This window comes from Chelonia mydas, chromosome 4 (genome assembly GCF_015237465.2).
Source record: "Chelonia mydas isolate rCheMyd1 chromosome 4, rCheMyd1.pri.v2, whole genome shotgun sequence".
Classification (NCBI taxonomy): domain Eukaryota; kingdom Metazoa; phylum Chordata; order Testudines; family Cheloniidae; genus Chelonia; species Chelonia mydas.
The window spans coordinates 32,903,073-32,929,115 of NC_057852.1; the positions used below are offsets into that span (position 1 = coordinate 32,903,073).

The following is a 26,043-nucleotide window of genomic DNA, read 5'->3' on the forward strand; positions in this document are numbered from 1 at the left end:
CCTCTGATAGGGTGGCTGATGTGATTAGGCCCTGTGATGGTGTCCCCTGAATAGATATGTGGGCACAGTTGGCAATGGGCTTTGTTGCAAGGATAGGTTCCTGGGTTAGTGGTTCTGTTGTGTGGTATGTGGTTGCTGGTGAGTATTCGCTTCAGGTTGGGGGGCTGTCTGTAGGCAAGGACTGGCCTGTCTCCCAAGATCTGTAAGAGTGATGGATCGTCCTTCAGGATAGGTTGTAGATCCTTAATAATGCATTGGAGGGGTTTTAGTTGGGGGCTGAAGGTGACGGCTAGTGGCGTTCTGTTATTTTCTTTGTTAGGCCTGTCCTGTAGTAGGTGACTTCTGGGAACTCTTCTGGCTCTATCAATCTGTTTCTTCACTTCCGCAGGTGGGTACTGTAGTTGTAAGAATGCTTGATAGAGATCTTGTAGGTGTTTGTCTCTGTCTGAGGGGTTGGAGCAAATGCGGTTGTATTGCAGAGCTTGGCCGTAGACAATGGATCGTGTGGCGTGGTCAGGGTGAAAGCTGGAGGCATGTAGGTAGGAATAGCGGTCAGCAGGTTTCCGGTATAGGGTGGTGTTTATGTGACCATCGTTTATTAGCACTGTAGTGTCCAGGAAGTGGATCTCTTGTGTGGACTGGACCAGGCTGAGGTCGATGGTGGGATGGAAATTGTTGAAATCATGGTGGAATTCCTCAAGGGCTTCTTTTCCACAGGGCCAGATGATGAAGATGTCATCAATATAGCGCAAGTAGAGTAGGGGCGTTAGGGGACGAGAGCTGAGGAAGCGTTGTTCTAAGTCAGCCATAAAAATGTTGGCATACTGTGGGGCCATGTGGGTACCCACAGCAGTGCCGCTGATTTGAAGGTATACACTGTCCCCAAATGTAAAACAGTTATGGTTAAGGACAAAGTCACAAAGTTGAGCCACCAGGTTTGCCGTGACATTATTGGGGATACTGTTCCTGACGGCTTGTAGTCCATCTTTGTGTGGAATGTTGCTGTAGAGGGCTTTTACATCCATAGTGGCCAGGATGGTGTTATCAGGAAGATCACCGATAGATTGTAGTTTCCTCAGGAAGTCAGTGGTGTCTCGAAGGTAGCTGGGAGTGCTCGTAGCGTAGGGCCTGAGGAGGGAGTCTACATAGCCAGACAATCCTGCTGTCAGGGTGCCAATGCCTGAGATGATGGGGCGCCCAGGATTTCCAGGTTTATGGATCTTGGGTAGTAGATAGAATATCCCAGGTTGGGGTTCCAGGGGTGTGTCTGTCGGAGAACACTTCAATCTCTCTGGTCACACGATTACAGACATGAAAGTTGCGATATTACAACAGAAAAACTTCAAATCCAGACTCCAGCGAGAGACTGCTGAATTGGAATTCATTTGCAAATTGGATACAATTAACTTAGGCTTGAATAGAGACTGGGAGTGGCTAAGTCATTATGCAAGGTAACCTATTTCCCCTTGTTTTCCTAACCCCCTCCTCCTTCCTCAGACGTTCTTGTTAAACCCTGGATTTGTGCTGGAAATGGCCCTTGATTATCATACACATTGTAAGGAGAGTGGTCACTTTAGATAAGCTATTACCAGGAGGAGAGTGGGTTTGTGTGTGGGGGGGGAGAAAACCTGGATTTGTGCTGGAAATGGCCCAACTTGATTATCATACACATTGTAAGGAGAGTGATCACTTTAGATAAGCTATTACCAGCAGGAGAGTGGGGTGGGGGAAGGTATTTTTTCATGCTTTGTGTGTATAAAAAGATCTTCTATACTTTCCACAGTATGCATCCGATGAAGTGAGCTGTAGTTCACGAAAGCTTATGGTCAAATAAATTGGTTAGTCTCTAAGGTGCCACATTTCTAGACAGTTCCAGTTGAGCAACATAGTACCTAAGAAATCTCCAGGCTCTATCTACTAATCCTTACAGTTTCTAAACAAGATTACAAACTATAATAATCTGTTCATGGGAACAGTCTGGTACTTATTCTGTTATAAACCTGATGTGTTTGTACACATGAAAAAAATTAAATATTACATTCTTTATTGTTAAGAAAAATCTTAAATTCCACAGCATGCAGCTTTGCAAAATCCATACATTTTTCTACCATAAAGTTTTTAGTAAAAATATTTTGTTTTAAAGTTGATCTACTGCAGATGCAGAATGCAAAACAAAAATGAAGATATTCAATTTTAATTATGTATATAATGAGAAAATACAGAATCAATTACATTCATAATTAAATGGAAGAAGTTACATAGACCCAGCTAAGAATATGTCAATGATCTGTATCTATTATTGCTGCCAGATCTCTCATTATTAAAAATTAAATTTTGCAATGTTTATTTGGTCATCTTTCATACATCTTAATGCTTAGCCTCTGTTTTTATTTTAACTTCCATCACATGGCTATGAGAAAATTAAAGCTTCATTTAATGACAGAATTAAAACATTGCTCCCCCCCTCAAAACAATCAAGAAACAAAAAAAAGCACAACTTTCAGTCTGCTCCATAAGCGTAAAAGGGAGGTGAAGGACACTTTTCCTTAAACATAAAAGCATTTTGGTATACTGTTAACAAAACACTGTGCTCCCACATAACAAAGTTATGACATCCCCCCCCCTTTATTTTCTGCACCCAAATTTGCCTCTGAAAGTTAAACTTAGTCATATTTTATGTCTACTAAAATCTCTATCTGAACTGTATAATGTGTATATTACACACACGCACGCATGCGCGCGCACACTCCCTCCCCCCATCCAAGGGGGTGCGCACTACCCAAAGATATATTTGACAGCACATTAAAATTTGTTTGTGAAAAAAACCTGTTTTTTATGTGCAGTATAAAATTCACTTTGGAACATTAAACCATTTCACAAAGAGACAGACATTTAAATAACTTAAAGCATTAGTAAATCTAGTGTTCCTGGTAGATATAAAAACAGTATTTAAAACATCACTTTAGATTAAAAACAGCAGCAAGAAGAATCCATATGTCTTCAAACCATATGAAATTTCAGTAAAAAGGCTATGCTAGCAGGCCATCTAGTGACCACTTTAGGTTGATAAAGTTGCACTGAACATCCCTCAATGCTTATAAAGCATTTCCCTTTTATTTTTTTTGTACATTTATATAATTACATGTCAAACCAATACAAAAAAAAAAAAAAAACCTAGGCATTTCAAGCAATTTATTAAGCACATCAGATAGTAGCGAAAAGCATACACTATTAGAGGAAGGAACAGTCAGTCTTCAGCTAATTTACACCAATAGATTGGCACTTGTAACACCAGTCATTCAACTAACATTGAGTTAAGCCCACAAAAACCAGATATTAAAAATGCAGTAGTACAGACACTTGCTGTACTGCAATTACCATTAAAATTTTGATACTTTCAGCTTGGAATAGCATGTGCTGAAGTAGTCCAAGTACAGAGAAAACTGAGTCTCATGGACAAGGCCAGAATTGCATGCAACAACTGTCAAGATCTTAATGGTGACCACTAGATATTCATATTAGTCACAAGCATTTTACAGTATTAAAAAGACATCAGTGTTCATTGGGTATTTTAAATGTTTTGGTGGCCGACAGGTAGCAAGTTGGGTACATGACACTGATAATATTTTTTGCTTTAAATAGCCTTGGTGAAAACAAGTGCACTCAGAGCCCTCTCCAATTATGGATCAACATTTTAAATACACTTTGTTTTTTTTTTGTAAAAATAATATTTAGACAAACAGTAAACATATTTTAGGTCAAAGCTGCAAACATAGTTAAAACCACAATGTATGCGTATGTATAAACATGCATGTATATTTTATGGTTTTAAACATGTAATTATTTATTTGTTTAAATACACTGGGTTCAAATTAGGCACCTATGATTTCAAAGTTACCCCATATTCTGTAAAACAAAGCAACTTAAGAGGAAGTGGGGGAGGGGAGGGGGCGTTTCACTCCTACACCTTTTCTTTATTAGCAGTCCTCCCCTCATTCTTGTTTCTAGAAGTCATAGACAACATGACATAAATTGAAAGAATGTAGCAGTTGATAAAATAGAAACCACAGCAGAACCTCATGAATGACTGGGAGATTCAGTGCAAGTTTTTAAATTAGCCAGTTAACTAACTCAAAACAATTATACCTGTATTTTATTGATTTGATCAACTACAGTTGTTTTAATTATACGAAACAGCTTACCCCATCCACACACTGTAGTATATTTCGTAAAGATAGAGAAAACTTATGCAACTTAAATACCATATGTGCTGTTCAATTTTGCAGAGAGATATGGGAAAAGATCCACCTTTTGTGTTGACTATATGGTGTGAAGATTAGTGAAGTTTAATGTACACAGAAATTCTTCATCATACTTAATATTATGAGCACTTTTTATGATGATGCAGGCTTTTCTCTGCCCACAGTGTTGTGGAACATATTTACAACGTGTTGTGTGTTCAAATCTTCAATTTAGAAGTATAAAAGTATAAAAATAATCATATATTTTAGGAAATAAATAGAAGTCTCTTTAAACCAGTTCACCAGCGTTTTTCCCCTCATTTGTGTCAAAATATAGCTGTCATTCTTATGATGCAAAACAATGTATTTCATTAAGATCAATATGTTAAACCATTCTCTCCCCCTTTTACTACTGAAACTGACTGCCAATCTTATTCTTACAAACTTACAAACTTCCTCAAGGTTACACCAACAGTGATCTTTTCTCCATTAGCTTATCTTTTTGATATCCCAGAATATGCAGCGCTGCACACACTGAAGATTTAGAAACAAGCTGCTCAACAGATTTCTTCCTGTGCATTACATTTTATGCAGTAAGTCCTTCCCCCACCATTACAAATCTTTAACTCAGTTATCTTATACTGAGCACTTTTTCTTATGACTCCAAAAAAGTCCCACCCAATCATCCTCTGTGATAGTTAGATAAGAAAGGGTTTCAAGGATTCAATGGGGACTGCCTAGGAATACTACTAAGGACATTTGGGGGAGAGCATGAGAGACAGGAGAGAAGGTTTTAGGTAAAATAATTATTCAAAATTTACTAAAAGATGGGTATAATGAATTGTGTGTCAAATGCACTGTATTGCTTCTCTAATTTATATTAAAATGATGAAAATGCAGTAGATTCAAGATTTTGTATGCATGCTTTATGTTGATATTGAAAATATTAGGCTCCGATGCTTGAAATGGCCTAAGTTTCTCAATAAAAGAATACTGAAAGATGTATGTGGGCCTGTAATGATTCCATTTTATGACACAGGTGGCCATCCAGCATGCCCTTTACTCTTATTTTTCAATATCGAAGTATAGACATCAGATCACTAGCTCCAGGAACATACTGTGCTTCACATAACAGAATTCTATTTCTGTTACTCTGAACAGACAGATACAAATCAAAAATATAGCACAGATAATACCGAATTTCTGTATATGTTTATGCATATTTACAACTGTGTATTTTTCAGGAGTCAAGTGAGAAACTGAGAGCCTGATCCTTCAGTTCCAGCAAAGTATTCCTATAGACCTCAGTAAGGGCTTCTACACGTAAGATTTGGCTTTCGGGTTCCTATTTTCTTTATAAAGAAAGCCCTCCTGGGCGATGGCCACGCGTGACAATGTTTCACTGAGACAAGGCAGGCAGTTGTGCAGGGCCAACTTGTGTTGGTGGAAGGTACATGATTTAGAGCTACAAAAGGCTCCTCTTCAGCAGGTCCAATAAAAGATATTACCTCACCTACATTGTCTCTCTTTTATCCTAGGACTAACATGACTACAACAACATTGCAAACAACTATGTTTCACTGGTTTAACATATATTAGCCAGTAAATTTTGCACCAACCAGTAGAATAAGTTCTATTTGTTAATATCTCTTTGGGGCTCCATGAGAGCAATAATCATTTCAACCAAAAATTCATTAAAAACCTGTCTGGTCTCAGATGGAGGATGGTCTTCCAATAGCAGACTTCTAATAAGATAAAGGCATCCAAAGATCCAACACACAGACACTAGATAAAGGGCCCCGTGACCGCTGCTTCCAGTTGCAATGTGATCTATTAGCTCACCAAACTGACTTCAAGATAAGATATTTCTGGGTGCAGCAGCCACCCTGCTAATCTGACTTCTTGGTATTCATATACCCCTTAGTGTGCAGTGCACAGAGACAGGAAAGTCTGCTCTGCCCAAAACTGAAGAATCCCTTTCATAATAGCAGTACAGAAAATCCTTTCAGACACATTGACTGTCATGATCAGAACAAGTCTGTTATCTATGGAAGGAAGGAGCAGTGCTCAGAGACCTCAATTAATCATTGTGTTCCAGCAGGTGGATGCTGGGCTGAACTGGGTAGATTCCTTCAAATAAATAAATAAATAAATAAATAAAAACCTGCTTCTTTGCATTCACCAGTTGTGGGAATGAAGACTATGCCAATGGATGAGATAGGATAATATGGGTGTAGAGTGGTGGGAGAAGAATACCGAGTTACTGGATAGATATATGTAACAGAGTTTTTTTGACCCACTAAGGACCAATGGGCCTGGGGTCCAACCAGCCCTGTTCTGAGCCTATTAAGAACAGGTGTTTGTGTCTGGTACAGGGGATTATCAGATCCAGCTGGGATGTGTTAGGTGATTATAGGAATCAGGTGCTTATCAGGCAAAGACTGAAACTGCTCAGTTTCATGAGCAGGGGCTCCAGGATGCAGATTAACCCCTGTGACAGGAAGACGGGGAAGAGTTGCCAGGAACAGGGAAGCTCTAGCAAGAAGCCCTGGAGTCAAAGGAAAGGTAGCTGTTTGACTTATGCTGAACTGTTTTATTTTGTGGTTTGCTGAAACTTATCAATACAACGAATAAAAGGTGCCCTAAAGAAAAGGACTGAACAAACTGGGCATAGTATTTAACCCTAGCCTCCCTATACAATGAACGGATACAGACAGGCACCTAAGAATGGGAACCACAAAAACCAGCACACTAGGCTGGGAGCCACCCAAGGTAGCCAGTAGTAGATGCCAAGGAAAGGGGTGTGTCCTAAGCTCTGCCCCTTTCTGGGAGTTAGGCACCTGAGTCCAGGTTGTAGGTAGGTGCCTCCCTCTGCTTGGGATCCTCAGCTTCTCTCCTGGCGTTAGGCACCTAAGCTGTTTTTTGCAAGAAATGCCAGAGGAGGTGTGGTGATTCCGCCCTTATTACTTCGAGCACTCACTCAAAAGGTGAGACACCCAGGTTCAGTGCCTCCCTCGGCTGCAAGGAGAGAGGGTTTGAACAGGTGTCTCCCACTTCTGAGGACAGTGTGAGTGCGGGACGACAGCCTCGTGGTTAGGACACTCTTCTGAGAGGTGAGGTCCAGTTGTCCTGCTCCAAATGGCTTTAACGGCTTTAACAGCTTTAACAGGGGAGAGCAAGAGACCCACAGCAGAATACTCCATAGCTCAGTTTTAGGGCACTCTCCCAGTTGGTGGGAGACTCAAGTTCAAATACTCCCTCCCCATCAGGCAGTGGGGAGACTTGAGACGCAGGGAACACACACAAGATCAAACAGTAAATGATCTAAGTTGTGAGAAGAGGCTGTCATCCAGCTGCAAAACAGAATAGTCTGAGGACAGAAAATATGGGAATGCTTTAAACATAAGCCTTTGTTATGAAATTTTAGACGTTTCAGCGTATCTGCATAAAATACATCTGAATCCCATTCCCCCAACCTGCAAGACAGAAGCCCTTCGACTATGTGACTTTTCGACAGAGAGAGAGATAGACCATACTTGCAATACAGTCCACCCATGTTAGCGCTGCTTGTGAAACCATGTTGAGGCACATATTGTCAGAGGACAGTTAATATTTTTTATTAAACGGTTGCCACCTGTGATTTTATGCTCAAATGAAAGGACAGAGAGTGCCTGCCTGGACTTGGCTGTCTACAAAGGGCCTGTATAGTGAAGATAAAATCTCCCCTGCAGTTAGAAGATATCAAGTCCTTGACCACATGGAAAACAGCCACATTTATCTTTACTACAGATACCAGGTTAAGTTTTGACTGCACACACAAGAATCTTCTGGCCTTATACAATGGAGGCCAGGGTAGGAAAGAAATGGTAAGTAGTAAGGAAAGGGGAGTTAAGGGGACAATCTCTTCAGGAACCTAATGGACAAAGCTGGGAATTACATGGATATATTGAACTGAAATGTTAGTCTGAAAATTGGAAATGAAGTTCGGAATGGTCCTCAATAATGCTCTGCAACAGGAAGGTCTTGCTAAGCCATTGGCTGCTGCAAATACAGATAAAATTGTAGATTTCAGAAAGTGGGACATTCTCCTGTTGCCAGTAACTGACAGGTCTGGTTCTGCCCCCACGTTGCAGTACCATTATAATGGATCTGTGGACCTCAGCATGAAGAAAAATAGCTTTCAACCCACCTTAATATTGGCCTATCACAAAAAAATACTTCATTTTAGTACATTAAACCATTTCTACCCTTAAAATAAATACAGCAGCAGGTTGGACACTGATCTATTATCCCTACATAAATGTCCCAGGGCGACTCTCTATGGCTTATTGGTGACTAGTGTTCCGCATCAAGTTAACAGAACGCACTGTTCAGTATTTCAGCAACACTCACAGGCTAAATAGTGACACAAGGCAATTGTTTCTGTACTACAACTTAAACGTGGTGTTCTATCCTGTAATAATCAGCCTTTTCCTGTATTTCTTTACCCCACACTATGCATTCACAGTGACAGTTTGTGACACTCCAAAATAAATATTGAGTCAATACTGTTAAACAGTCCGTTTTGTTGTTTCACATTTGTATTTACGCTATAGAAGTCAGTGTCATGCACATTCATATGTTATGTTTGTGGCAGGTTATTTGAGCAATTTTTAAAATGTATATCTTTGGATCTTTACCTTAAGAGGTATATAGCTCTACTAACTCCTTTGTGTAAAGTTATAACATGCTGTACAGGATTAATAATTGCTTTGAATAAAAGCACCAGCTAAATGATTTGATGATGATGATGATAATAATAATAATAGTAGCATTTGGCTCAGTTAGAATGCTTCTATGGTTCTGTTCCCTGTTTAATATGTTTAAAGTCTAAAGACGTTCCTTACGGTAAATGAGACGTTTCTCAATTGAATAAAAAAAAAAAAGACGGTTGTCTAAAACAAGTTGATTTTATCCACACTTTGCAATTCCCACTGTAAAAATCAACCACTTATAAGAATTGAATCATCTGGGACAGTTCTAAAAGGAGTGCACCGTATGAGAATAGAACCAACACTAATCTGAACTCTAAGAGTTCACCCAGAGGTTACCTTGGCATTTGTTTCGATTTCAATATTCTGTCAACTATTTCTTAATACCACTATATTACTGTAACTAAAAATAAATGAAATTATGTATTCTTTAATCAAAATTAACCCCTTGCATGCCATACATAGTTGTCCTTTATTTTGCTGAAAAAGGTGATCACTGCCCAAAGTGTGGCCTAATATCATCCTTTTTCAGCAGAAGACTCAGTGACACCACTGCAATTTAAACGTGTATTTTCTACATTTTATATACCAGCAGATTATTGGTTATTGTTTATAGAATGGGCAGCGTACGTTCTGCACGGTATTGCTGACCCAGAGGCGGTGAAACTATGATCAATAAGAAATCTGAGAGAGACCAAAAACCCCAGTGACAAATAGCTTCTTCTTAGGAACCCCACTGAGAAACTGGCTGGTGAGTAGCAGTAGTGAGTAGCTGGTGAGTAGCTTGTGTAAATTATAAGAAAGTAACTATCACCAAAACTATGCTTTTCTGTATTTCCTCAAGACAAGACAAGACTATTTTGCCACAAGACAAAATAAAGCCAGAAGTTATAGGATGGGAAGGGAGGAATTCTTCCTATTTGTAGCCAATAGAGAGTACCAATCTGTTGGCACGTATACTGACTTACACATTTTTGTTTAAAGGAGACCCTGACGTAAGTATCTTGCTGAGCTTTTGACACTCAAGTGGATTGGAGAGTATGGGGCTTTGAGTTCTAAAGGCTCTTGTGATTCAGACTCTGCCCATATCTTTGTTTCTTTAGTTCACAGTTATTGTAATATTCTGAACCTCACAGCTACCATAGATTTGTTTGGGGGTTTTTGGGGGTGGGGGTGGTGGTTTGCCTTTGTTTTTTAATAAAGGCTAATACCTTTTTTGTTTGTCATGTCATAGAACTGAGATAGTGCTTAGATCTTATTTGATTGATTTTGTCTTAATAGTTGTTCTTTGCTGTGAAATGTATAAAACACTACAGGGGATGGTGTTTCATACACAATGTGTTTTTTAAGACTGACAGAATCTAGGACGTCACATCCTGGAAAGTATGCCAGCTAGAAGGAGAACTTCCTCAGAACAGATTATGGGACCATGTGTAACTAAGCAAAATGAAGGGAATGGAAAATAGTTAGCCCTAAACAATAAACAAAAGAAAAATAGCTAGCAACAATATTGCTGGTCAACTTAAGCACCCTTCAGGTATGTCTACACTACAATTAAAAACCTGCAGCTAGCCCATGGTAGCTGGCTCAGGCTAAGAGACTATTTAATTGTGGTGTACATGTTTGGACTCTGGCTGGAGCCCGGGCTCTAGGACCCATAGCTCGAATGGAAGCCTGAGCCAGAATATCAAAACTGCAATTAAATAGCCCCTTAGCCTGAGCCCTGCAAGCCTGAGTCAGCTGGCACAGGCCAGCCACAGGTCTAATTGCAGTGTAGACATACCCTTAGAGAACAATTCAATACTTCTGGCTGTTCACATCACACACAGGCCAGTTCCCCTCCTGGTTTAACAATGAGAATATTAGTCTCTGAACCTTAGACAAAGAAGTTTAAGCAGTATGCTTTTTACTGATTGTTAAACCTGCATTACAGCAGAATGGATATTGGTAACAGGAGATCACATTATACGCTAGTTTGTCATTCAGGTTTCTTAATTTTAATGTGTGGGGCAGTGGTGAGAAGGTTTTCTTTACAGGGTGCTTGAGGTTTTTCAGCCACCAAACTAACTATAACCAAAAGAAACCCAAATCCCTACATTTCATCTGTGTCCTAACTCCTTTCTTTTCCTTGTCTCATCTCCTCTGCAGCAAGATTTCTTCAAAACCCCCTTTGATGTCTCACTTCTCTCCCGTATTGCCTTATTCTCTAGTCTCCCTCACTCCTTTTCTCCCAGGAGCCCATGGAGATATATTTTGTATCTTCTTCCCCCTCTACATGCACAGTCCCATTTCAGAGTCTATTTCTCATCAACTCTCCTTCCTGAATCCTACTGATGATATTTCTTCAGTTACTACAGCTATATCACCAAAGAGAACACGAACCAAACCCAGCAAGAACTAACATCTTCCGCTATTTCACTACTACCTTCCATCTTTTTGGGCATCTCCGCAATTCAACTCTAAGTCTGAAACTCATCTTATCCTTCTATTTGTAGCTCTCCAAGCCCCCTAGTGGAGCACCACAGTGGAGGAATGTACCTGTACTGATGTTGCTACATCCAGCACTTCTCCAGCCATGACAAGATTCACAGGAATCCAGACATGATTCAGTGCTCCAGAAACCTCCTCCTACTCCATTTCAAAAGCATGAGTGAAATGGAAGATGCAAGATGATGAGGAATCCTATACCAATTTAATACATACCCCCCTAATTTGGGATTACATAACCCTTGGATAGCCATTAAACTACCAGCTTTTAGCACAGATTTCAGGAAGACATCAAAGCTGCTTGTTTCCCTTCAAAAAAATTCAAGGAATACCAACATTTTGCGTAAGGATTGCTCCATAACTATTTTAAACAAAATCAAATTTTTTAATCTTGTCTTCCCTCTGCTGCTTTTCCTCTGCTAGTCCTAATAGATTGCTAAAGAAGAGAATCCACGTGCTTATTACAGGTAAAATACTACTCCTGATAGATTCTTAAAGCATACATAATTCACTTGAGACTAAGGCTATATCTACACTACAAATTACTTCAGTATAATTTACATCACTCAAGGGTGTGACTAATCTACACCCCTGAGCGACATAAATTATACTGACCCAAGCACTAGTGTAGACAGCGCTATGTGAACGGGAGACGCTCTTCTACCGACATAGGTACCGCCTCTCATGGAGGCAGTAGTTAAGCCGATGGGAGAGTTCTGTCCCATCCGCTTAGAGGGTCTTCCCCTGAAGCACTACTGCTGGGCCACTGTAAACGAGGTAGTGTAGACAGTCTCTGGCACATCAACACTCCCTTCTGGATTCACCCTCTTCGTCCTTCAGGGGAGGAATGGCAAGAAAGTCTCCCACGCTCTTCCCTGAATAGTTATTCACTCTCTCTCTTCTTAGTAAGTGCTACAGTATGGCCTAAGCAAGGGGCAGGGTAAACCGGTTTAATTGAGAAAGACGCCAAACCCTAGTCAGCATACCGGACCCAGAGCACTAAGCAAAGAACCGGAGGCTCGTTACATGGGCTGACATGCTGCTGGTCTCTTGAATTATGAAGTTTTAGAACAGAGATGACTTTTCCTAGTAGGAAGTGCAGAGATCCTGTGATCAAGTTATTAGTAACATTCTATATATGGCAAGTAATGCTTCCCTGTATGAGAATATTCAGACAATGATGGCCTATAGCTAGGGTGCTACCCTGGCACTTGAGACCTAGATTTAATTCCTTGCTCTGCCACAGTCACTTGGGGACCTGAGACACAGAGACTCTGTAAAATAAAGAGAATAGTACTGCCCCTACCTGACAGAGGTGCTGCAAGGATAAACACATTAAACATTGTGAGGTGCTCAGACGCTACAGTGACAGGGGTGGCTTTATGTGACATACTGGGGTAAAAGTCAGAACAGTGAGGAGCTGTGTCACCCTTGCCACATCACATCACACCCCCAGTCCCAGATTCCCATCCCCTCCCCCACCCCAAAATGTATGTCCTATACTGCCCAGTTCTCTCTTGGACTGCTCAAATGTATTAACTCAATTATTCTTTTAAGGGAATAATATACCATCTTATCTTAAAAAGTTACCCAGACACTCAGCTAAAACACACTGGATTAGATAAAACAAGTATATTAACTAAAAAGAGGGAGATTTTAAGTGAGTACAAGTAATGAGGCATAAAAGTCAAAAATGGTTACATGAAACATCAAGATAAAAAGCTTACTGGTGCTTAAACTATATTAGATTCAAGCAAAATTTCTCACCACACGCTTCCAGAAAGATTACTAACCAAACTCTTCAGGTCAGGACCCACATCCCCGCCCGTCCCCTCCAGAGTCTAATGGCTGTTTTCCTCTGTCGTCTTAGGTGCCATGCCAGAGACAGATGGGAGGTCCATCCCTTGGGGCGTTTGCCCCTGTTCCTCTTTTAAAAGCTTTTCCAGTTGGAAACTAGAAGACTGCCAGCCTCAGGAAGAAAAAATCTCCATGCTGTTTCTGTGCTAAGATGCAAGTCTTTGTCCCTGCCCACCCTTTTTTGTAAATAATGGCCACTTGGTAGGTAATGGCTCATTAGCTTTGTTGACACCTGGCTGGGGCATTAACTTGCCCTTTGTCTTTGAGGAACTGGTTTAACCACTCCCCAGACTTAACTGGGAAATACTCTTCAGCCATGGATTTCAGTTTATGTTCATAACTTTATTTATAATGTTGCTATATGCACTTTACCATGATATTACTGATGAACAAGTTGTGAGGTATCAGAAGAGCTCCTCACTTTTTGAGTCTCTCAGCTTAGACAACAAAAATGAATTAAGTTTCATTTTTGTTTGCAGTCTGTTTCCCACTTTCAGGTTCTTACTGCTACAACTTTTGTTTTTAAGACTCTGCAGGGTGAGTTTAAAGACAACGTTCACAGTGGATTTTTTTTTTTTTTTTAATTGTGGAAAAGATTTTTATAGCTCTTTAGTTTCATAAAACTTATTTTTAAAAGAATTCGAATTTGGAGATAAATTTAAACCAAAACTTAAATCAATATCAGACGACACCACCACATCTCCTTACCCTTTCTTGAAGAAGTTCCACTACTTGTTGAATGCAGTCATTCACGTCACAGGAATCAGTTTTCAGCACTAGTTCTGGGGCCTCAGGCTTTTCATACTCCGAGTCAATACCAGTAAAACCTGCATGACAGAAGACAGAACTGAAAATTTCTCCATAGTTCAGACACGCAGTATGGCAGAGTACTTAGTTTTAACTTCTTTGACGCTATTTTGTATGGTGACTGACTTTTTAAATGAGGCCCTTTATTATCACTGTCCGATCTTTCTAAATGCACCCTTCTACAGTAAATAACAGAATATACCACGGATGAGGAAGGGAGTGTTGCAAAAGCACAATGTACAACAATCTGGAATTACTAATTAGACACCCTTTTGGCTGTCCTTACTGTAATTGCTTTGATAGGGAATGCATTGTTAAATCTTTATATATTTTGCTTATCTGCACTCAAGATGGATTAACAAGTTTTTGATTCAACATGCAGAACTCTAAAGGGCAAAACATCACAGTGTTTTTTCTAATACAGCTGAAAGTAGTTAAGTGAGTTGTTAAAGCCTGCTATACATGGCTATTACACTCCTAAAAACTGTATTTACATCCCAAATCAGACACCATATCATTTTCTCTGCCCTCTCTACTTAACATGCTACTCTGAAACAGAGGAGCTTCTAACCAATCATGCTATCATGCCTCTCCATCCAGGGAGGCAATCCCATTGTGACGCTGCACTCCATATGATTTTATGAAAATATGCTAATGAGTGTGAATATAATTTAACTGGAATATGCTTCATGCAAAAGGCCTCTTGTAAGGTATCATTACAAAGCTTATAATCTACTGAGTGTGGTCATCTATTTGTATAAATGTATCGTTCTTGTATCAAACTAGAAATACGAAATATAACTCTAAGGCCCTATTGTAACTATGCAATGTGTGGGCCATTAATGGTGGTTTGGAATCCTGATGGCTCCCATCAACTAGGACAACTAGTTGTAATCGGCTCTGTTTACTTGCAAGCCTTCCTGTGAGTCAGGCTGAGAAGAATTAAAGCTTGGGGTCTCACAGGACATGTGAGACCATGTCACCTGATACTGAAATCCATCTTAAACCTGGGGCTTTTTCATTTAGGAGCCAGAGAGACAAAAGATTCCCACCTTGTGCCAAAGCTATATAAGGGGGTGGAACAGAACAAAAGAGGTTCCAGACATGAGAAATCCGCTACTTAACACCTGAGCTGGAGCTAACAAGAACTGTACCAGGGGAAAGGACTGGGCCTGGACTAGGAAGGAGTCGAGTCTGTGAAAGAAGCTTATTGGAATATCTCTGAGGGTGCAATTTCATCTGTAATCAGTTTCTTAATGTATTAGGCTTAGACTTGCATGTTTTGTTTTATTTTGCTTGGTAATTTACTTTCTTCTGTCTGTTATTACTTGGAACCACTTAAATCCTACTTTTTATACTTAATAAAATCACTTTTGCTTATTAATTAACCAGGAGTAAGTAATCAATACCTGGGGGAGCAAACGGCTATGCATCTCCCTCTATCAGTGTGAGACATTATTGACATAAACTGTGACGGTATAGATCATTGTTGCAACCACTACTATATATTGTGATGGGGGCAAGGCCGGATGGCTATGGAAAAGTAGTGGGAGACAGATATATTAGCTCCAGGCTAAACAAATCCCTAGTACCAGGATAAGTACTAGGTACTAGTACAGGATAAGGCTAGGTTGATTGGGACACCTGAAGCCAATCGGGGCTGGCTGAAACTAGTTAAAAGTGAGGTGAGTGTGCATGTCAGGAGTTGTGGGAGGAAGTTGCGTTGGTGGAGACGCTGAGTAGTACACACCATATTAGGCACAAGGAAGGAGGCCCTGAGGTAAGTGAGGGCTGCTGTGGGGGAAGTAGCCCAGGGAATTGTACATGTCATGTTTCTAAAAGGTCAGATACCATAGCTGATACTCTTAGGGTCCCTGGGCTGGAGCCCGGAGTAGAGAGTGGGCCCGGGCTCTCCCCCCCCGACCTTTGCCCCCTGATTAATCACTGAGACAAAAGAGACTGTGCAAGGAAGGATAACTTCTCCTCACCTCCCTTGCTGGCTTATGATGAAAATGACTCAGTAGACTGTGAGCCTTGTCTCTAGAGAGAGAAGGGTTACTTGGAGGGTCACAGTGAGCCTCTGAGGCTAGCAAAATCCACCAGGAAACGCAGGACCCACAGAGGCAAGGACAGAGCTTTGTCACAATATTTGCAGCAAATATTGTACAAAGGTTGTTGTGTGAGGTGTCTATGGAAAGGTTATGATTTGCTGGTTATGATTATACTCTGTGTGTGTGTGTATCATTTTTGTAGTTGAAGTTATGAATATTGGCTATGTAGTTGTATCTCAATGTGTTTTGATTCTAAGTAGCCTCAGTGAAGCATTTGGTTGGCTTCTTGAGAAAGGACTATTCTCAATAAGTGCCCAATCAAGAAACACTTAACCGACAATGCACTTTGGGAGACGCCAATCCACATCTGAGCTTTCCTGGGAACGTTCAAACAAACATGTAAACAATGGCGTTGGCCAGTAAATAACTGAGTCATGCTTGGACATGTGACTTGCCTATGTGACTCCAAAACTCCATCTTGTAGCTGTGATTCTGCACAGGAGAACAAGAGGGTTTTCCTCCCACAAGAGAGAGAATATAGAAGGCCTTGGAAACCCCTCCATTTGGTCTTCAGCTGGCTCAGAAGATAGCCTCTCCACCCCAAAGAGATGCCAGAAAGAAACTGGAACAAAGGACAGTAAGTATGGGGATGTGAGTGATTGCTGGACCCAGACTAGGAAGGGGTCTAGTCTGTGAGAGAAACTTATTGGAATATTTCTGAGGGTGAGGTTTACCTGCATTTAGTTTCCTACTGAATTAGGCCTAGACTTGCGTGTTTTTGTTTTATTTTGCTTGGTAATTCACTTTGTTTGGTCAGTTATTACTTGGAACTACTTAAATCCTAATATTTATATTTAATCACTTTTTGCTTATTAATTAACCCAGAGCAGAGAAGCAAACAGCTGTGCATATCTCTCCATCAGTGTTACAGAGGGCGAACAATTTTTGAGTTTACCTGTATAAGCTTTATACAGAGTAAAACAAATTGATTTGGGGTTTGGATCCTATTGGGAGCTGGGTGTCTGGGTGCTGGAGACAGGAGCACTTCTTAAGCTGTTTTCAGTTAAGTCTGCAGCTTTGGGGCACGTGGTTCAGACCCTGGTCTGTGCTGGAGAAGACTGGCATGTCTGGCACAATAAGGCAGGGTTCTGGAGGCCGAAACTGGCAGAGAAAATGGGCTCAGACGTAGTTTCACCACATCAGGTGACAGTCCCAAGGAGGTTTCTATGATCGAACCCGTCACACCCACAATCGCCTCCACAGAAATCCAGATACGCATTAAGCGGTCTTTGATTCAGTAGCTTCATCATCTCTAGAGAAAAAGATGGCGGATTCTCTGTAACTTGAAGTCTTTAAATCAAGATTTCAGTAACTCAGCAAGAGGTTATGGGCCTATTGCAGGTTTTGTGGCCTGCAACATGCAGGAGGTCAGATTAAACGATCATGATGGTCCCTTTTGCCCTTAAAGTCTATGAAATTGAGTAGCTGAAGCAGAAACTGTACAACACTGTTTTGCTTCCAAATACAGGCAGAATGACTATTGCTAACCACTACAAGTTGCAGGACTACTATCCAGCAAAAAGGCAGTTATGAGGTTATCCTTAAGCAAAATTGCTGACTGATTCCAATCCATTAGGATATTTTTTTCCAGCTTCTTAAATTTTTTCTAGTGGGGCAGTGGGTCTTATTTGGGGTATTAAAATGTAACAGAGCATCAGCACGCAACCACAGCTTCTTCAGCACCACAAAAATAAATTTGTAAAACCGGTCTTCATGATGCAGCTTTACAGAAGGAAGGATTGTGAATGTACTGCTTTTCCATTACTTTTTTGGCAGGCCATTATTAGCATTACAGTAGTGTCTACACATGGAAACTAGCTCAGGACCCCACAGTGGTTGGCACTGTACAGAGTGGAGAAACTGTTCCTGCTCCAAAGAGCTTATAATAGAGAAGACTGGTAAAGGGTGGGAGGAGAAACCGTCACAGAGAGACAAAGCAACTTTCCCAAGGTTACACAGCAGGCTAGGGGCAGAGTACGGAATAGAAATCCAGTTGTTTGAGTCCCAGCCCAGTGTCAATTCACTGGACCATACTGCACCTTAATGAAACGTAGCCTGGAGCGTGCCCTTTATTTATTTGTCCATAGAGCCAACCATTACAACAAGATCAAAGTTTAGCATGGAAAAGATGTGACTATACTTAGATTCACCTTTAATTTCTCCAGCCCGGGCTTTTTTGTAGAGTCCTTTGACATCTCTCTTTTCACAGACATGCAGTGGAGCATCCACAAATACTTCAAAAAAAGGCAAACTTGCACCTTCATGAATTTGCCTGGCATTGCTCCGATCCTGAACAGGGAGGGGGGGAAAGAATTAACAGATTTTAAATAGAATTTTGAAGCAGAAAAAATTAAAGAAGAATATTTGAAGGACATTTGCTTCTTTAAGATTACAATCACAAAATGGGCAGGGGAGGGGGGTAGGGGAACAGATATGTTCCTTCCATAAAGTACAAGCTACATATGATTAGTGGGTCTGCTGCTATCTGCATAGTAAAATGGACACCAAATTCAGAGGTAGTTTATACAGGACTGGATTTTTATACTCAAGTCATATGTACAATGGGATATTCTATTCCCCCCCCCCAAAAAATATTAGGCGTTACCTCCCATTGGGAGTAATACATCTACCCTATTTCATTGAAGCCATGAAGGGATGTCACTTACTGCCCATGAATCTTTCAACTCTTCTCAACCCTCCCCCCGACCTTTTTTTTTTGGCTTTTCACTGAATACCAACTTTCCTTCTGCACACCTCAACCTGACTAGACTTGTGCAGCCCCAAATAACACACATACATTTTACAAATACAGTCCTGCTGAGAGCATACTATTAGTCACAAGATTCCCAATCATTAGCCATCATCAAAAAGGCAATTCATTAAAATATTAAATCTAGATTTCTTGATCGCTAAACAAATACACAATAGAGCATTTTTCTCATCTCTAGAACTTGTGGCCTGCTACAGGATCCTGAATTCTCCAAACTATTCTTTAATGAATAGTTTGCAGCTCAACACCCAGAGAAATACTGAGGTAATTCTCACTTGGAAACTGTCACACTATAGACATCCTCCATAAAAACTATTTTGAAAGATGCTCCCTGGTGTCCATTCACCAACTCTCTCCCCTTCATTCACTGAGTACATCTCCACAGACACAATGAAAAATTCTTAACAATACAAAATGTACACACACATTTATGCTGTATTTCCAAAAAGCCACATCTAAATACACATGCAAAACTGCATGCAACAACAAACTGAACTAGCTGAACACAGTTACCCATTTTGCATGCTCAAGTGCATATTTTGCTTGCACAATTTCAGGAAGTGAAGACCATGCTGTATATTTGAGGTGGGTGGAAAAGAGGTTTTAACAGCTGAATTATGTTTTCCAGATGAAGCATATTCTCCACCTTCTCAGTATTTAAAAAACAAAGAAATCCAGACGGCTAACGTGGACAAGCGAAAAAACACACTGAAATTTTGGTTTGTCTTTTTTCCTTTTCCCCCTTGTCCTAATGCCAAATTAGTTTTTCTCAGCTGTGACAAAATTACACTAAAAGACAGCTCCCATTTTAAATTTAGCAGACGCAGGGACTGCACTAATACTGAAAACAGTTCAACTGGGCTAGGAAATTCATGAGATGTCACCTACAGTTGTATCTCTAAGGCAACTCAAAGGAAATTCAAGCTTACATACCAAAAATGTATACTATATTTATCAGCTGAAGAGAGGCTAAATGGACGATTTCTAGAGCTTAAAAATTTTCCTTGAGAGACACTGACATATTTTACATGTGTTTTCTCCAGTGAGACTGGTGAGATGAACATATTTGTGGCACAGCAAAACCATTGCATCCTGTAGCACCATAAATATGTATCAAGGCAGTATGCTTACTTGGGTATAAGGAGAGATAAAACTAGCGATGCACACCAGACCAGCGTCTGCAAACAACTTAGCAACCTCAGCAATACGTCGAACATTTTCTTCCCTGTCTTCCGGACTGAAGCCCAGATTCTTATTAAGGCCTTGGCGAATATTGTCACCATCCAATGTGTAGCATGGAATATCATGGCACACTAAATACTCCTCCAGTGCCATGCTAACTGTGGTCTTCCCAGCCCCAGACAGCCCTAAACAAGTCAAAAACAAAAAAGTTAGACCAATTAGACATTCAACATATACCACTTTAAGAAATGGGAGAAAAATTATGTTAAACTCCATCAGCTTCCTCTATTTATATTCAGTCACTATCACACCCCCCTCAAATATTTTTAAGCAGATGAAAGAAATTTGAGCCAGAGATGCCATACGAATAGGAGCTCCATGGTCTACAATAAGAAGCTGCTTATTGAGCTGCTACTTTCTCCTTCCAGACTTCGACTACTGAATGAGAGAAATACCAGAGACAGATTAAGCAGTGCTCACACAAGTCTCCAGTGCAGTTGCCGTCTTCTGCAAACTAGATAGTAGCAGCACTGAACTCAGTGAAGACTGCTCATGAAGGCTCCAATCCATCAGAGAACTTAAGCACATGCTTAACTTTAAACTTAACTGAAGTCAGTAAGACTACTCATGTGCTTCAAGTTAAACATTTGAGTACTTTGCTGGATCAGGGCCTGTGACTGCGTGTTGTATGATTACGTAGATACACATGACAGATTCTTAAAGCAGACAAAGTCGGAGGGCCTGACTGAAAAGTAACTTGAGAAAACAAACAAGACAGCAACAGGGTGAAAAAATTTAAGAGTAACAGTCATCTCAAAGAGCAACCACTTGAGGGGGAAAAAAAAGACTAAAAAAAGCTTAATCATTGACTCAGAAAATTCTTAATCTTCAAAAAAGGGAGGCAGAGATCCTACAAAACAGAAGAGCAATACCTATTTGAGTGGTAGTGAACTCAGTGATATGACTTGCCTGACACTACTGATATGCTGGTTAATGTACTTCTTTAACATTCTGGACTGAGACCATAAGGAAGAACAAAGAGAGTGGTACACTATCACATAACCCTGAAGAGGAATTATAATTTTTTGCAATTTACAAAGAGGGGGATATCAAGTGAAGGAACAAACACTGCAATTTAGAATCTTGACAAGTTGCAGATAAATCCATTAAAATATAAGAAAGAATCTCATACAGTAAGGGCCTGACCCAAAGACTACTGAAGTCAACCAAGAGAGTCATCCCATCAACTTCAGGGTAGTTAAGCTCAGGCCCTAAAACCTTGAGGGGTGGGGGGATGTAAACAGTACCTAGACACTTCATTGCTCAGAGAGCCCTAGTTTTTCCTCTTAGCCATTAATGGGCTACTTTGGGCATCTGCCTGAAAGATTATGTTGAAAAGGTTGCCAGGTATTTAAGATGTAAACCTGGTGGTACAAAAAGATTAATTTTTAATAAAGAAACCAGATTAAGATGATCCAGTAACCTAAGACTTTATTTGCTTTTCACTGCTCTGATCATGTGCTGTAGAATCTGTCTTTAATGGCTCTGATTCACTACTCTGCCTCTGAAGCACTTGACTATGTATTGATATCATAGTATCATCTATGGGATCCAACAAGACTTAGGTTTCCATTGTGTTGTCCAAATGAGGGAGCTCATCATCTGCAGAACCTCTGAAATCCTCTACAGCAGTTTTAAAATCATGTATCGTTTTGTGCACAGAGATATGCAAAAAAGTTTAAGGCTCTCTTATACACTTTTAGTGGGATTTTCAAAAGCGATGATGCACCTTAGGAGCACGTGTCCCATGGAGAGTCTTGTGATCCTAAGTCACTTGCCACTTTTGAAAATCCCATACTTTTGTAGTGTAGCTTCAAGGTTTTTCAGAAACAGCCGTTCCAACTCTCTACCTGGAGCCTAGACAGGCAATAAAGGGGCCAATTTCATCCTGTGAATCCTGACAGAAATCAGTACTTTTACTTCTGGTTTTCCTCTAAGTCTGCTTACCAAGGTTCTTAGAATTTGTCATATTTATATTTGGAAGCAGCAGTGAGACTTAAATCAACAGTGCCATTTAAAATGATATTTGAAGGAAGTTCTTGATCCTGGCTGTCAGGATATAGATATTCAGGCCTGTCTTTAAAGGCCTATACTCTAAGAATTTAGGTGTATTCTTATCACTTGGCTAGTTATAGAGGTATAAAAGAAAGAATCAAAATCACTGTCTTCCAGTGTAAGGTCCTTCTCTTACTGTGACAGTCTGAGGCCCTGTTCTTAGGCTAAGGCCTTTGGCTAAGCAACAGAGGCAGCCATAAGCTGGGAAGTGACCGGTCACCTCCTCACATTCCAAACTAGTCACACTGAAATAAGGTGCTATTGGGCTGTTCGGAATACAATCCTGTCCTGATAATGGCTATCGCCTCCAGAGAAAGGGAAGTGCCTAGAAGATGTAAAAGGAAACTTAGTTTGATAGCATCCTGTTTGGCAAGAACTCACTTATCAATAGCTGGGATGTGAAATCCTCATTTCTGTGTTTGTTCTATCACTGTAGTCCCCATTTCCCCATTGTTTGTCTGTATAATCTCTGTCTGGTTCTGTGTTTGTTTCTGTCTGCTGTATAATTAATTTTGCTGGGTGTAAACTAATTAAGGTGGTGGGATATAATTGGTTAAATAATCATGTTACAATATGTTAGGATTGGTTAGTTAAATTTCAGTAAAACGATTGGTTACGGTATAGCTACGCAGAACTCAAGTTTTACTATATAGTCTGCAGTCAATCAGGAAGTGGGTGGGTGGGTGGGGGAACAGGGAATGGGGGTGGGGAAATTGGAATCATGTTTGGCTAAGGGCAGGAATGGGAACAGAGACACAGGTGTAAGGCTCTCTGGTTTCAGAGCTGGGAAGGGGGACACTAAGGAAGGAAACTGGAATCATGCTTACTGGAAGTTCACCCCAATAAACATCAAATTGTTTGCACCTTTGGACTTCGGGTATTGTTGCTCTCTGTTCATGCGAGAAGGACCAGGGAAGTAAGTGGGTGAAGGAATAAGCTCCCTAACACTGGCATGGTGTTGTCTTGTTTACACAAATGCAAGCCGATATTTGGCCTACTCAAAATCACGTTCAAAGCAGAAAGACCATTTTATTGTCTATCCTACAGTAATTTCCTGCAAGCCTGACCAGGATCCCACTGCACAGATTTAAAGAGAAACATTTGCTCTCCTACACAAAAACTTTGTATATTTTATGAGACCTGTGATTCTATAGAACACTTCCCTTTCCAAGAACCTCTCTTCAAAAAAACAAAAAACAAAAAAAAAACAAAAAAAAAAACCACACAACACCCCCACAAAGGACTGAATATCTCCTTTTACAGGCAACACTCAGCGCTCTCTCTAGGACAGAAGCAAACCTTTCCCTACTCCATGACTGTGCAGTCAAACTAGCAGTAGCCCTGTAGCGGGGTGGTCACCCCTCCTGCCCTGAAGGGCTTAAAACAGCCCAGGAGAGGGCTGTGGCTGGGAGCAAGCAGTTCCCAGGCTGATTGGGGGAAGCAGGCTCAGCTGTGGCCACACCCCAATCAGGGCTCAGCTGGCCCTTTAAGAGGGCAGTGGGTCAGGAGCAGACAGAGTCTCTTCTAGTTGTGGAGGGAGTTGGGCCTGGCTGCTAGGGAGCGTACGAGGGCTGGGGAAGGCCAGAGGAGCTGGGAGGCTCCAGACTGGAAAAGCCCCAGGATGCAGGCCTGGCAGACTGCCTAAGACAAGGTACTGGGGTTGCAGCAGGGCAGCCCACGGGTAGGCAGAGGCAGCAGGTCCAAACCCCCCTTGCCTGTGATGATTGGCTTATACGCTGCAGTCCGCCCCAGTGTGCAGGGGCTCAATGGTGACTGGCAGTAGCCAAAGACTGAGGCGAGGTGGGGATAGTAGGTTGGGGTTCCCTGCGGAGGGGAGACCCAGAGACTGAGGGGGTATTGCCAGGGGACAGCACCCTGGGTAAAAGGGGCACCGGGGTCCGGGAGGGACACGGGGGCCAGCAGCAAGTGGGACACCAGCCTCCAGAGGGCGTGCCGGAGGCTGGAAGAGCTAAGTCCCTGAGAGGCCAGCAGGAGGCGCCGCAGGGGCAAGTCTCGCACCGTGACAAGCCCCTTTGTTTTAAGCTAAGCCTCATACCCACATTTAGCAAGAAAAAGTTGAAAAGAAGAAAAAAAGATACAATGGGCAAACAAAAATGAAGAAAAGCTTCATAAATCCCTGCACAGGGTTTGACTGTACCTGTTAACCAGACTGTGCAGCCACGAAAGCCACCTCTCGTCCCCACCACTTGGCCTCTCTTGTTCCTGCTGACATGGTGGGCTTGATAAGTGACATTGGTAGCTCTCTGCATTCCCTGTAGATAGGAGAGTTAGTTAGGTTAAGTTATTCACACATACAAAGCGAGACTGGCAGGCAAACTAATAAAAGCAAAAGTTAACACTGAATAGATCAGCAGCTCCATAAAGCCAAAGGGCACAAAGGAAATTAAACAGACCACCTGTGTGGACCACATACATTGAACTCCCCACTTTCCACCATAGGGATGGCTGGACTAGTCAATTATTGCATGCAAATTTGACTGGCTAAAAATATGAGGTCAGATGCTAAAATGCCCTTATTTAGGTAATTAGAAAACCAGTTAGATTTTTTTCAGCACTACTGTAAATTCTTTAGATTAAGGGGAAAACTATTCTCACAGGATTGTAACAAGGCTCCAGTTATAAGGCTTAATCTTGGCTCTTTTCTAAAATTCCCCAAAAGGGGTCCTTTCCCCTATAAATTGTGCACGTGTGGTCTGATTTCCAGTTTTGCACTCAAACATCTAGACCACCCTGCCCTTAGGTAAATCTTCTTTCAACTTCTAAAATACCTTCCACTATCATTCCAATTCCTGACTATTCAGTTAGAGGAAAAGTTAGCAAAATGCTTTAAAAAACTATGAAAAGTTATTAAAAGGAACTAGGATTTTGTGTGTGTGGAGGAGGTGGGGGTCCCCCATCATCAAACAAATATAGTCTACTGAGGACCATTGCACCAGCCAGACTGCCAAGATCCTGACGAGGGCAGTCAGGACAAATAGTTGGAGCAAGGTCAAACCTGAGGCTGACAATAGTGGAGGAGTTCATAGTCAAATTCCAGGACAGGATCAATACCAAGGACCAGAGTCCAAGTCAGGTTTCAGGTCCAGGCCAAGAGCCAAGGTCTAAATCAAGCCAAGGTTGAAGCCAGGAGTTCAAGAGCAGACATCAGGAATTGTCACAGCAGCTACAGAAGATCCACGCTGGATACTTCCTGGAATGCCCCTGGGTGTTATATGGGGTGGGGGAGCCAATCAGGAGCCATGAGGTTACTACCCTATGAGGTTTGCAACCTAGATAGATGAACTGGACAAGCTTTCTCCATGGTACTTGACTCCACCTGCACCAAGGATTCTGTAGGTCCAGCTATGTCTCATGGCAGAAGACCAGTCAACTCCAAAGTGCTGGTGGTGTCTTGGAGACTTTGAAGGGCAGGGCTGAAATTCTCTGCCTTCTCCATAAGCAAGGAAATGTCAGTGGCATAGTCTTGATTAGTGGACGCTTCTTGGCCAGCCTTGATTCTAACATGTGGAGCGGCAAGTCCTAATATCCAGTCAGCTGCTCAACAGAAAAGTGATAGGGTTAGAATGCATCCCTGCTGCACACCTGAGATTGTGCTGAAACACAGCAAAAGCCATGAATCAAAGCACACTCCTCACACTAGTACTGGTGTGAAGATTGCGTGCCAGGTTTAGCAAAACATCTAGAATGCCAACTCCTTTCAG

General features: G+C 41.3%; 1 protein-coding gene across 2 annotated transcripts in view; it reads right to left on the minus strand.

The window, feature by feature from the left end:
• Window positions 1-26,043, minus strand: part of PAPSS1 (3'-phosphoadenosine 5'-phosphosulfate synthase 1) — a 75,942-nt gene that overhangs the window by 34,058 nt on the left and 15,841 nt on the right. For both annotated transcript variants that reach the window (XM_037897014.2, XM_037897015.2), the window contains exons 2-5: window positions 24,480-24,594; window positions 20,156-20,391; window positions 18,405-18,543; window positions 14,045-14,163 (exon numbers count right to left, since the gene is read on the minus strand). In XM_037897014.2, coding sequence (XP_037752942.1) covers window positions 14,045-14,163; window positions 18,405-18,543; window positions 20,156-20,391; window positions 24,480-24,594 — 609 coding nt within the window. The remainder of the gene's footprint in view (window positions 1-14,044; window positions 14,164-18,404; window positions 18,544-20,155; window positions 20,392-24,479; window positions 24,595-26,043) is intronic.